This window comes from Symphalangus syndactylus, chromosome 19 (genome assembly GCF_028878055.3).
Source record: "Symphalangus syndactylus isolate Jambi chromosome 19, NHGRI_mSymSyn1-v2.1_pri, whole genome shotgun sequence".
NCBI lineage: Eukaryota > Metazoa > Chordata > Mammalia > Primates > Hylobatidae > Symphalangus > Symphalangus syndactylus.
This window is the reverse complement of record NC_072434.2, coordinates 64,981,652-64,995,578: the sequence shown is the minus strand read 5'-3', so window position 1 is coordinate 64,995,578 and position 13,927 is coordinate 64,981,652. Positions and strand designations below refer to the sequence as shown.

Sequence of the window (13,927 nt, the reverse complement as noted above, 5' to 3'; positions counted from 1 at the left end):
AGCATTTTACACATATTAACTCATTTAATCTTCCCTATACTATTATTATTCCCATTTTACACTAGTGAAAAATACTGTAGTCTGTATCTTCTTACCTCTACATTATTATTTTTATATTGATTTTTAGAAAATACTTCTAATGATCAATTTTCTCTAATTCTCAGTATATTTTCCTGGAGGTGTGAATATTTAATAAGCTCTCTGAGTTTGGAGGCTTATCTGGTGTAAGGTGGGACTTGGATCGAGGATGCTTTAGCATGGCTGTTATGGACCTCAGAGATACTGAAAGACAAGGTTATGTTTTACAAGGCTAAGGACAATGAACAGGGCTAGAGGTTAGGATGTTCTGTGGTTGGGAGGAGGTGGGGTTGAGACAGGGCCTTGCTATGTCACCCAGGCTGGAGTGCAGTGGCACCATCACGACTCACTGCAACCTCGACTTCCTGGGTTCAAGCCTTCCTCCCACTTTAGCTTCCTGAATAGCTGGGACCATAGGCACACATGCCTGGCTAATTTTTTTTATTTTTATTTTTTGTAGAGATGGGGTTTCCCTATGTTGCCCAGGCTGATCTCGAACTCCTGGGTTCAAGTGATCCTCCCACCTCGGTCTTCCAAAGTGTTGAAATTACAGGTGTAAGCCACCACGCCTGGCCTGTGTTTTTGTTTGTTTGTTTGTTTGTTGTTGCTTTTGGAATAAGACATTTTTATTCATTTCCAAGCCAAAACTACATGTGTGTTTTTCAGGAATGGTTAAAGTTCAGGGGCTGGGGATGGGGAAGGAGAATAGAGATGACCAGACTGCACCTTCAAATCCTCTATGGGATGAGATAATGAGATAACAAAAGAAACCAACAAAGAAACCTAGGAGCCAGGCCTCCCAAACCTTCACAGCAGGAAGAGACCAGCAGCAGACACCCTTCTTCAAGGGTCCCTTCCTCAGCCTCTTCCAGAGTCCTGGAGACAGTTACCTTCTGGATAACTTTTATTTGGAACAGAGCCTGTTGTCAATAGAAGAGTCTTGGCCAGGCGCAGTGGCTCATGCCTGTAATCCCAGCACTTTGGGAGGCTGAGGTGGGCAGATCACTTGAGGTCAGGAGTTCGAGACCAGCCTGGCCAACATGGTGAAACCCTGTCTCTACTAGAAATACAAAAAATAAAAAATTAGCCGGGCATGGTGCCTGTAATCCCAGCTACTCTGGAGGCTGAGGCAGGAGAATCGCTTGAACCCGAGAGGCGGAGGTTGCAGTGAGCCGAGATGGCGCCATTGCACTCCAGCCTGGGCAACAACAGCGAAACTCCGTCTCAAAAAAAAAAAAAGAGTCTTTATTTGGAATAAACCTTCATGTAGGTCAGTCGATTGTACTGCGTATCAGGTCATGCTGTCAGGGACACATGGGGGTGAGGAGAATATTCTCTTCAATGGAGAATGAGACAAGTACACAGAGGAGGTAGGTCAGCCCTGGTTTCTTTGGCGGCCAAGGGACTTGTGTCTACCACAGAGTAGACCAGCCTTCGAGTGCTGGGCAGGAGTGCATGCTTACAGAAGTGGGGTCTGCTCTCCGGAGGGCTGTCTGCGATTCACTCAGGGAAGGAAGCCTTGACAGCGAAGATCCTGAAGGGGAAAGGGGACGATCCTGTGCCATGAGTGGGTAATAGGAACGATCCTGCACCATTTATGATGGCTGTGAGGAACAAGAGAGGATTAAATAGGTTTATCCTGGGGTTAGTGGAATGACAGTGGAGGGCTGAGTGAAGGATGAGGTCACATTTCACGAAATGAAAAGCAGGAAGCACCCTCAAGGGCAAGTTGCCCCAAGCCTGTGCTCCAGGGCCTTGCACCTGATTAATATGGAATCTGCACCGCAAGGTGCCTCGGGGCACGTACGCGAAGGTGTCCCAGTCCACCGCAGCGAACACACCCCACAGCAGCCAACACACCCCACAGCAGCCAAGGCCCTTATCACTGAGTCAACAGGACACTGGCGACCCTGAGGGCCAGGAGAAGCGCGGTGTCTGGGTGAATCCCACCTCCGCATGGGGAGGGAGTCTGTGAAGATTGACATCCAGACACGCCCCCTCTCCTCCGCAGCGCCCCTCTGCACAGTCCTGTCCCAGAAAGAGAGACATTGGCTCGTAGCCACCTGCTAAGTCAGGCCCAGGGCGCGAGGGAGGGAAAAGGGCCGCGGGAGGCGGCGCACGGGCTGTTCAGATACTGCGGCCGCCACTCCTTTAGACTCCGGACGTGCGGGGACTGGCGGCGCTCGGCCTCGCGTTATAAAAAGCGGCGGGGCAGGGCCGGCGAGACAATCTGGGAGGCGGGTACCGGCCCTCACGGATCCGCGTGGCGCCTCGTCGCGCCCCCCACCTGTGGCTGCGCGCGGGGCGGGTTGCGCTCCCCTGTGCGGCGCTGGGCGCCCGGGGCTGGTGGCGAGATGGGCCGCTACTCGGGCAAGACGTGCCGGCTGCTCTTCATGCTAGTGCTCACCGTCGCCTTCTTCGTGGCAGAATTGGTCTCCGGCTACCTGGGCAACTCCATCGCGCTGCTCTCCGACTCCTTCAACATGCTCTCCGACCTGATCTCGCTGTGCGTGGGCCTGAGCGCCGGCTACATCGCTCGGCGCCCCACCGGGGGCTTCAGCGCCACCTATGGCTACGCCCGCGCCGAGGTGGTGGGTGCGCTGAGCAACGCCGTCTTCCTCACCGCGCTCTGCTTCACCATCTTCGTGGAGGCCGTGCTGCGCCTGGCCCGGCCCGAGCGCGTGGATGACCCCGAGCTGGTGCTCATCGTCGGCGTCCTGGGGCTGTTGGTCAACGTGGTGGGGCTGCTCATCTTCCAGGACTGCGCCGCCTGGTTCGCGTGCTGCCTCCGAGGACGCAGTCGCCGCCTGCAGCAGCGGCAGCAGCTGGCGGAGGGCTGCGCCCCCGGCGCTTTCGGGGGGCCTCAGGGTGCGGAGGACCCACGGCGCCCTGCGGCCCCGACAGCCCCAGGCTCGGACTCGGCCGTAACCCTCCGGGGGACCTCAGTGGAAAGGAAGCGGGAGAAGGGGGCGACCGTGTTCTCAAACGTAGCAGGTGCCTTTCGGTTGCATCCTTTGGACCACTTGGCCCTTCCTTCCTCCTCCCACCCGGTCCCTTTCTTCTCATCCCACGCCCTCTTTTTCTTCTGCAGGCTTTTTTTCTTTTTCTTTATTTTCTTTTCTTTCTTTCTTTCTTTCTTTCTTTCTTTCTTTCTTTCTTTCTTTCTTTCTTTTTTTTTTTTTTTTAATAAATCCATTCCCTTTACAATCCTGCTTTACTTCTCTTCTGCCAATTTAACATATTCCCCATCCTTTCTTTTTTCTCCTGGATCCTCGGGTAGCCCTGGCGTCTTTTCCCTTACCCTATTCTCTCTATATGAGTATTGATTTTCTTGGAAATCAGTAATTATTATTGGGCAACAGGCAGCACTCTCCAACCCCTCCTCCCTCTCATTACTTGCTATCTGAATTTTGTTGTTCTCCCCCCCTCCCCGCTTTGCCCATCCGTTTGTCTTCTTGGGTGTTACGGGTTTAGGGGCTGCAGGTGGGCTCCCATTCGCCCTCTTTTTGTTTTAACTTGAAAGGGTGTGTGAATGAAGTCCAAAGGTGGATCACAAGGCTATTTCAAGGCCAAAATGTACTGTTCTGAGCTGTGGGTGTGCAGAAGAAGGGTATCCCTTAAGCTAGTAGGAATTTAAAATAACAAAACTTTATTTTGAGTCCATTGGTTTCTTTTGTTTGTTTGTTTGTAGAACTTATACACAACACAAGGTTTCTTCTTTGAATGCAGGTGATTCCTTCAACACCCAGAATGAGCCAGAAGAGATGATGAAAAAAGAGAAAAAGTCTGAAGCTCTGAATATCAGAGGTAGGATTGACTTTGGGCCTATTTGAAATCCCCTTCTATGACACATATGGACTGTGTTGTTTATTTCTGTTTGACTTTTAATAAGGCAAAGGTGTGTTTGAAAGTAGGCCAGTTACATGCATAGACTATGACCCAACTCCCTTTCGTAATCACTGCATTGATCCTGAGGGAGAAACTGGTTGCTAATGATTTATCTTAGCTCCACTTAGACCCATGCTAATACTGCCTGCTCCAGAGCTACACATATTAATGTTATGTTACTACTTTACTTGGTTTTACTGGTCCGTGGGTATTGCTAACAAATCATGCAACCCATTTTAATTGAATTGATTTTGATAAAGGTAGGAAAAGAGTAGGTGAGCTGCTATCCAAGGTTGTGCCCTATCTTGCATTGCTGAGTGACCCTATTGCATCAGCTATTTCTGTCAGAAATCTGCTTTTGTGAAGGGACTGTTGGCTCACTAAAACCTCCACTCCCAGGACCAAAGGGAGTGTTCTGGTGAGGCCCAAGGCAAGCACCTAGCTAGCATTCTTCTCACCATGTGGTCAAGGTCAGAAGCACTGGACTAAGGTCAGCCCAGGGCTTTTTGAGATATGTTTCTTTCTGGACACCATTGTATCCAACATCTCTCCTTTCCAACTTCTTGGGCACAGACTTTGCTTCTGAGTGATTCCAGAAGGGGTTAATCCCCAATCTTGACTTTGAGAATTCCAACAAGGATTAAGCAACCCTCTACTTTCCTGTGGTTTGGGGAAAGCCTATAAGTGGGGCTTTGATGGAAATAATATAATGAAAAATTAATAATTCAGGAGATACCTTCGCTTTGAGTGTCTCACATCTGTTTTACAAAGGAATTGTCAGAGTGAACCTATAGGGAAAATCCAGAAGATAACAATAATAACATATGAGCTCCTAAAAATTTCTAAATTAATCAAATAAATTTAAGGGCAACAGGGGAATTTGCTCTCTGAAAGAGCTTAGTAGTGAGCTTTTAAAAGAGAATCTGTAATGAAAAAAAAATCATCCTTTATCTTTCTTTTTTAAGGTCCAGTTTAAAAATATATACATTGGGCTGGGCGCGGTGGCTCATGCCTGTAATCCCAGCACTTTGGGAGGCTGAGGTGGGCAGATCACCTGAGGTCAGGAGTTCCAGACCAGCCTGGCCAACATGGCAAAACTCCATCTCTAGTAAAAATACAAAAACTAGCCAGGCATGGTGGTGGGTGCTTGTAATCCCAGTTACTCGGAGAGACTGAGGCAGGAGAATTGCTTGAATACTGGAGGTGGAGGTTGCAGTGAGCCGAGATTGCACCACTGCACTCCAGCCTGGGAGACTGAGCTAGATTCTGTCTCAAAAAATATATATATATATATATATATATATATATATATATACACACACATACATAATTTTTAAGGTGGAGTTCACCATCAGAGACTTTAACTTTTCAAAGCCTGTTCTGTTAAGTATCCTCATTTTTTTTCTTCTTTGAGATGGAGTCCTGCTCTGTCTCCCAGGCTGGAGTGCAGTGGCGCCACCTCTGCTCACTGCAACCTCCGCCTACCAGGTTCAAGTGATCCTTGTGCCTCAGCCTCCCAAGTAGCTGGGATTATAGGTGCGCACCACCACACCTGGCTGATTTTTGTATTTTTAGCAGAAACGGGGTTTCACCATGTTGGCCAGGCTGGTCTCGAACTCCTGACCTCAGGCAATCTGCCCGCCTTGGCTGCCCAAAGTGCTGGGATTACAGGCGTGAGCCACTGCACCCAGCCAACTATCCTCATTCTTATGTTACAAAGTTGAGAAAGAGAATAGGTAGGTGGACTGAAGCAAAGAAGAAGAAGAGTGGACCCTCATAGATATAGTGATCTTGTTTGGGAAACTTGTATGAACTTGCCAAATTTTAGTCCTAAGCTATTGAAGTTTCTTGGTAGAAAAATTTCAGTAGTAGAATGCCTTGCTATACCTGGCTGGGCCTTTGGTTTATAGGGACTGACACCAGTGCACCTCTAGCTTCTGATAGAGGTGAATAGTGCAGTGGCTGAAAGGTTGGGATTTGGCTTCAAACTGCCTGAGTGTGAATCATAGCCCTGCCGCTTAAGAAGCATGTGACTTTGGGCAAGTTATTGAACCTCTGTAAGCCTCCAATCCCCTCATCTTTAAAATGAGGATAATAACAGTACCCACCTTATGGGATTGCTTTGAAATAAATGAAACATATAAAGTGTATAGGCTTATAGTAGGAAAACTAGCTAACATTTTTATTGAGTACATACTTTGTCCCTGGTACCATTCATGAATAAGTGAACTGGTAGTCACAACAATCTTACTGAATGGATACAATTATGGTTTAATTAGTGGGTGGAATTACTCGGCTCAATCCACAGTGCTTCCGTGTTAGCTGAGATCATTCCTGCTGCTTTTGGCAAGTACCTGTGCTGTGGCTAATAGGAGCCTTTCCATATTCCCGGCTAAGTGTGAGGCTGGCCTCCCCTTTGGTGCTGTGTTCTTATCTTGGAGCCACAGTTCAGTGAAGGATCACAGAATGTTAGAACTGGAAGGACCTTAGGGAAAATGGATTTCAACCTTTCACTTCACAGATGAGGAAGCAGGGTGCGGAGAGTTTGATGACTTCCCCAAGTCACCCCAGCTCATAGCAGAGACAAGGCTGGAATCCTGGGCTCCTACATCACATTTTTGGCCCTTTCCGTGATCACACATTGCCTCTAGCCTCCAGACAGAGAGGGCTTGCTTCTCTAGTACACAGTCCACTGAATGGTTGTATTTCTTTTTTCTTTTTTTTTTTTTTTGAGATGGAGTCTCGCTCTGTCACCCAGGCTGGAGTGCAGTGGCACGATCTCGGCTCACTGCAAGCTGCGCCTCCCAGGTTCACGCCATTCTCCTGCCTCAGCCTCTCCGAGTAGCTGGGACTACAGGCGCCCGCCACCACGCCCGGCTAATTTTTTGTATTTTTAGTAGAGATGGGGTTTCACCGTGGTCTCGATCTCCTGACCTCGTGATCCGCCCACCTCGGCCTCCCAAAGTGCTGGGATTACAAGCGTGAGCCACCGCGCCTGGCTGAATGGTTATATTTCTAACATTGAAGCAACTGCTTTAGAAAGCAGGACTGTATCCCACTCTGGAGATCTGCAGAGGAAACAGCTTACGGGGGTCTCTGTGAACACAAACAATTTCTTCACTTTCTTTACTGTTTCTCTTATTCCAATGGGAATTAAAAAAATGAGGTTTTTTTTTTTTTTTTTTTTTTTGAGACGAAGTCTCACTCTGTAGCCCAGGCTGGAGTGCAGTGTCGTGACATCGACTCACCGCAAACTGCCTCCCAGGCTCAAGCGATTCTCCTGTCTCAGCCTACAGAGTAGCTGGGATTACAGGCGCGCGCCACTGCACCTGGCTAATTTTTTTTTTGTATTTTTAGTACAGACGGGATTTTGCCATGTTGGCCAGGCTGGTCTTGAACTCCCAGCCTCAGGTAATCCACTGGCCTCGGCCTCCCAAAGTGCTAGGATTATAGGCGTGAGCCACCATGCCTGGCAAAAAAATGGGTTCTAAGGAACACACTCTGTCTTCTACTGTAAAGTATGGTAAAAACACAATCCTCTTAAAATTCTCATCAATGTGCTTTGTAGTGGTCAATTTTGTTTAATAGAATCAAACATGATGTACTAAAAATGTTGTAACAATATGTCAGAAAGACAATTAGCTTTTTAAAGTTTGGTATAAACATAAATAGATGAATAGCCATCTTGACATCCCTTGAAAAGAAATCCCCTTTGATGAGATGCGTCTTTGTAATTCTTACTTTTTCCCAATAAGAAAGAGCTCATTTTTTCATTACCATTTGCCCAGTGCAGATGCACTATTTCCAGTCATTCAACAAATTCAACAGCACTGATGGCTTTCCTAAGTGCTGGGACACATCAGATTTCAACTTGTGTCAAATTGCCAATTTATGTTATATGCCAGTTTTTGGGGGGTTTCGTTTTAATCTAAAGGCAGCAAGTGAAGGCCAAGTACAGAGGTTTGCTGTCTTTCAAAGCTACCTTGAGAGCATTGTGACTCAGCAGGTGATTGAGTTGTCTACTAAGTAGTGCTCTTTGTGTCTCAGATAATGCTGCCAGATTTATCTTTCGGAATCATAGATGTGATCACATCGGAGTCAGCTCAAATCCTTCACTGCATCCAGGATACACTGCTGACATTCAGAGCTTGCTGTTCTGGTGCCAGTACTCCTTTCTAGACATTTCTGCCCTTCTCTTCAGTCCTTCATGGCCTCGCCTCCCCCATCAGCTGTTCACTGTCTCCCAGCATACCCGTCAACATTTAATGTACATCTGTAGTGAGGTGAGAAGCACTTAGACCCTGTGATCAGGCAGATCTGGTTTGAGTTCTGCCTCTCCCTTTTCCTAGCTAGGTGACCTTGGGCAAGGAACTTAATCTCTTTAATGTTCAGTCCCCTCATCTGTATAATGGAGATAACAGGACCAACATCCCTGTGTTGTGCGGATCACATGGGTGGTTAGAATAGCACAGAGGACCCACTCAACAAATGGTGCCTGTTATCATCATCATCACCTCTTGGTCATTCTCAGAGGGTTTTCAGACATTTTTTTACATAGTCTACAGAACTAGCCTCTGAGGGAGGTGAGGCAGATATTATCACTACCCCATTTCACAGATGAGAATCTTGCTCCTCCAAGAGGTTGACTCTCATAATAAGGTCCTTGGCTCATAGCAACAGCGTCAGGGTCTGTGAGTCCGAATTTAGCGCGTCAGCCTCCAGCGTTGCCCCACGAGCATGTCCTCCATCTTCAGTTTCCCACGAGACTCCCGCGAGGTGTTTCTGTCTGAAATGCCTTCACCTGTGGTTGTCTGTTGAAGTCTTCCTCCTCTCCAGAGTCCTGCCCAAATTACCTACCTCTCCACAAGACTTTCCTGAGATTTCTCATCACAGGAAGATTCTTTTCCTCTCTGAGGAGGTTATTGATGTATTTATCTCAGAATCTTCCATTTTGAGAGGCTGAGGCAAGAGGATTACTTGAGGCCAGGAGTTTGAGACTAGCCCAGGTAACATAGCAAACCCCTGTCTCTGCAAAAAAAAAAAAAAAAAAAAAAAGGGTAAAAAAATTCTTTTTTTTTTTTTTTTTTTGAGACAGAGTCTCGCTCTCTCACCCAGGCTGGAGTGCAGTGGCGTGATCTTGGTTCGCTGCAAGCTCCGCCTCCCGGGTTCACGCCATTCTCCTGCCTCAGCCTCTCCGAGTAGCTGGGACTACAGGCGCCCGCCACCACGCCCGGCTAATTTTTTGTATTTTTTTTAGTAGAGACGGGATTTCACCGTGGTCTCGATCTCCTGACCTCGTGATCCGCCCGCCTCGGCCTCCCAAAGTGCTGGGATTACAAGCGTGAGCCACCACGCCTGGCCAAAAAATTCTTTTAAAAAGTAAAAAATTAACCGGTGCAGTGGCACACAACTGTAGTCCTAGATACTTGGGAGGCTGAGATGGGAGGATCATTTGAGCCCAAGAATTCGAAGTTGGAGTGGGCTATGATTGTGTCACTGTACTCCAGCCTGGGTGACAGAGGGAGACCCCATTTTTTCTCTCTCTCTGTCTCTCTCTCTTTCACACACACGCACACTCACAGACACCCCACAGAATTTTACCAGTGCACTGTAGTTAATGGTCATGACCAGGCCTTCTTCATCTTTGCATGGGCAGCTAGAAGACACATTGCATTATTGAATGTCAGGAATTGAGTGGGATACTGCTTTAAACAGTTTTTCAAACTGAAGGCTGTGACAATTTGGGCCCTAGAATTAGTTTAGTAGAAAATTAATTATAATTGAATGAAATAGAATAGATAATATTAAGAAGTCATATATAAGGATGAGTTTTGCTTTCCCATGAATTATTTGTTTCAATTTGTATCTCTGTGCTAGGATGCAAAACATAATTCTTACTGTGGATTATGGGAAAAACAAGTTCAAAAGTTACTATTTTATATAATTCTTAGGGAGTAATAGTGGGATTTCTCAGAAGGAAAAGCTGAAATTGAATTTTAGAACTTACATGAGGCGGGATGCACAGTAGATCTCTGGTCAGACCACCCAGATTGATATCTCCAGTTAACACTTTTTAGTTGTGTGATTTTGGACAAGTTACTTATGTATTCTGTGCCTCAGTTTCCTCATTTGTAAAATGAAGAGAGTACCAGCCAGAAATAATCAAAAGGGTCTGATTCCAATTTTCCAGAGTTTATTCAAGTGAAAAGTTGGCAACGGCCATTCCGGGACTCATCACTCCAGAGAAATGGGGATAGGGTTCCAAAGTTAAAAGCTAAATTCTTGCTTATATATAAGACAAAGAAATTTAGCAGGGTTACAACATTTTGTATACAAGCCTGGTTTAGGAGTTAAAAAAATTAGTTACAATTTGTTTTCTTTTCCATGTGGCTTGTTTTCTTTATAGCTGGTTTTCATTTCCTTTCCAACTTAAAAGAGTGTATTTAACATTCCATATTAAGGGACTGTGATAGCCATGATGTCTTTTATGAAAAAGGTAAGAGGGAGAATGAAAATCAACAGTAAGAGAGAAGGGGGTCTTCCCTGGGGCCCTTTGCCATTTACAACATGTTACAGAGCAATGCAGGTAAGGAAAAAGACTGAATTCAGACATACAACAGCTTACAGCTGCCTGTCACGTAGCTCAGGCCCTGTAATTCACATTCCTTGAAGGCTCAAAATACTTTCGAGTCCCAACAGCTTAGATTTTGCATTACTTATTTTCACAAGGGTAACCACCTTACAGTCCTTAAAAGGACTTAATGGGTAAGTGTAACACGCTTAAAACAATGCCTGGAGCATATGTGTTAGTTAGCATAATAATAATCATAGTTATTATTATTAAAGACAAGAGTTACTGTATGTCATAGGAGTTATGACAATCACCCAGAAGCTACTGTTTTATTGAATGCCTACATTGCTATTATATAAACAAAGGCAATTTGGAGTATGGCCCTGATCCTCATGTTACTTACGGAGGAAAATGGACCTAACATGTATGAGACAATCAGAGAATAACAGACTGTCTCATGCAGTAAACATGACATCACATGTGTATAGGAAATATTAGGCTTTCATATTTTTATGGTAGCATTTTGTACTGTCCGGAAGCAAGTTAAAGCTTCGATTCTTAGCTCCTTGTAGAGGAACAAAGAATTTTTGAGTTTCCCTTCAGTGGTTCAGGACAGGGACTGCGGAGTTAAAAGCTCCTTTGTGGGTGGGGTGTTGGGAGAAAGGAGCACAGCCTTAGAAAATGGGAATGTTAATGTATATATTGAATCAAGATCTTATTATCATAAGTAAACACTCAGCCAAAAGGAAATATGGGAATTCTTTTTATTCTCGTATTTTTTTGGGGGAAATTTGAGGCAATTGCCTCAAATTACATTTAGTGTTCACATGCCGTTTTACCTACGATGTTATTTAGAATTGTGGAGTTGTTGCCAAGAGGAGGAATTAGCTCAATTAAAGCACCTTCCAAATGAGACTGTTTAGACTTAGCCATGAGTAAGTTGTTAGTAATTTGGATTATTATTAATTCTACTGCATAAGTCTGTGGAATACATGGAGAGACAAAGCAGACCTTTCTTAATATATATGCTTTCTTCTAGAGCAGTGCTTTGGAAACTTCTATGTGCATTCCAATCATCTGGGCATTTTTTTTTTTTTTTTTTTTTTTGAGACAGAGTTTCACTCTTGTTGCCCAGGCTGGAGTACAATGGCACTATCTCGGCTCATTGCAACCTCCGCCTCCTGGGTTCAAGCGATTCTCCTGCCTCAGCCTCCTGAGTAGCTGGGATTACAGATGCCCCCACAATGCCCAGCTAATTTTTTGTATTTTTAGTAGAAATAGGGTTTCACCATATTGGCCAGGCTGGTCTTGAACTCCTGACTTCAGATGATCTACCTGCCTTGGCATCCCAAAGTGCTGGGATTACAGGAGTGAGGCACCGTGCCCAGCCTCATCTGGGCATCTTTTTAAAATGCAGGTCCAGATTCTACAGATCTGAGGTGGGTCCTGAGATGCATCATTTCTAACAAGCTCCTAGGTGATGCTGATGCTGCTAGTTTGCAAACTATACTTTGAATTGCAAGATTCTGATGTTGCTTTTTGTAAAAAACAAACAGAATCCCCCAAAACCAAAACCCAAAACTTTGTGTATATATTTTATAATTTTTCTGACCAAATTCTTACCTACTTTACTTACTAAATCCCGATTTAGTCTTTGGCTAACAATTGGGCACTCAAATCTTTGCTGAGGAATGCATGTGTTCTATATCATAATCAGTATCTTTAGAAACAATTCCCTTAATTAAAGGCACTCACAATTTTTAGTATTATCTGTAGAATTTTAATTTTATTTTATTGTGATAAATGGCTCTTTATGCAATGGAAATGTTGCTAGAGTCCCTGTTCTTGGGCACCTCTTAAACCAAATGCCATTTAAATGACCACAGACTAAATGCAAAGTAGGTAAATGCTTACAGGGAAAGGGGAAAGTGGATCAAGGTAGAAGAAAGACAATTTGTTTTAAACACTCTTAATAGAACTTGTTCTCTCTCCCCTTAAACATGTTTAAAACAATGTAAAGCACAGATGCTTGTCTGAAAGAAAAAGAAATCTGTTTGCCAGCTTGGTGCCCTTTGATGGGTGGTGAGTGGTAATGATGTGGCCCAGTGAGACGGCACAGTCACTCTTCCTGCAGGTCAGAATCTTCCTAGGCTGTTGCTCTTCCAAGGTACTCTGAGTCCTGAGATGGTGGCCTGGGGTTTTGTTTCCTAAGAAGTAGTTGTCATTATTTTGATTCATCCTACTGTTCTAACCAAAACAAAAACCAAAAATCTCCAAATGGTAACAGATATTCATATACCCGGAAATCCAAGTCAGTGAGTGTCACGTGGCAGTAGTCTTTCTTTCTTCCCGGCAGGTGTACTTTTGCATGTGATGGGAGATGCCCTGGGGTCCGTGGTTGTGGTCATCACGGCCGTCATATTCTATGTGCTTCCCCTGAAGAGCGAGGACCCGTGTAACTGGCAGTGTTACATTGACCCCAGCCTGACTGTCCTCATGGTCATCATCATTTTGTCATCTGCCTTCCCGCTCATCAAGGAGACTGCTGCCATTCTGCTACAGATGGTCCCAAAAGGAGTCAACATGGAAGAGCTGAGTAAGTAGACTGAATTTTGATCCAGAACCACTCTCAATTTAATGTTATTCAGGCCAAAGGACAAGCATTATTCAAGAGCAGTGTTTGAGTTATGTATTCTGAAACACCTTAAATCACCAGGTGGTAGAGATGTCATCATATGTTTTATTGCCTATTAAGATGACTCAGCTCCAAGTACCAAAGGTCCTTTACAATCCGTGATTCTCTGACTCAACTGCAAATTTTTAAGAATGCAATACTTGGTCTGGGCACGGTGGCTCACGCCTGTAATCCCAGCACTCTGGGAGGCCGAGGCGGGTGAGTCATCTGAGGTCAGGAGTTCAAGACCAGCCTGACCAACATGGTGAAACCCTGTCTCTACTAAAAATACAAAAAATTAGCTGGGCGTGGTAGCACGCACCTGTAATCCCAACTACTCGGGAGGCTGAGGCAGGAGAATCACTTGAACCCGGGAGGCGGAGGTTGCAGGGAGCCCAGATTGCACCACTGCCCTCCAGCCTGGGTGACAGAGCGAGACTCTGACTCAAAAAAAAAAAAAAACAAAAAAAACAGGAAAAAAAGAAAAGAATGCAATGCTTGGATAATACCTATTCCTGGGCTACTTACTTTCATGTCAAAGATTTATTTTAATTCAAATAAGGCCATTTCTGCCAAGAACTTCATTTTATTCTCCTTATTCTAAAAACATGAATCATTCATATTCTAGACCCTGCTTTCTAGTTAATGTGGGCATGCAAGTCACTGTGTCTCTCACAACACTGCCCAGAGCTGCAGGCAGAGCAGGTGGTGGGAGA

The 13,927-nt window shown here is 45.2% G+C and overlaps 1 protein-coding gene across 3 annotated transcripts in view; it reads left to right on the top strand.

The window, feature by feature from the left end:
• Nucleotides 1-13,927, top strand: part of SLC30A10 (solute carrier family 30 member 10) — a 47,570-nt gene that overhangs the window by 26,354 nt on the left and 7,289 nt on the right. Inside the window, exons 1-3 of one of the 3 annotated variants that reach the window (XM_055234464.2) lie at nucleotides 2,188-3,072; nucleotides 3,808-3,885; nucleotides 12,894-13,133. In XM_055234464.2, coding sequence (XP_055090439.1) covers nucleotides 2,433-3,072; nucleotides 3,808-3,885; nucleotides 12,894-13,133 — 958 coding nt within the window. In that variant the 5' untranslated portion in view covers nucleotides 2,188-2,432. Of the gene's footprint in view, nucleotides 1-2,187; nucleotides 3,073-3,769; nucleotides 3,886-12,893; nucleotides 13,134-13,927 lie in introns of those variants that run through there. The other 2 variants (XM_063613948.1, XM_055234465.2) reach the window with 2 other exon arrangements.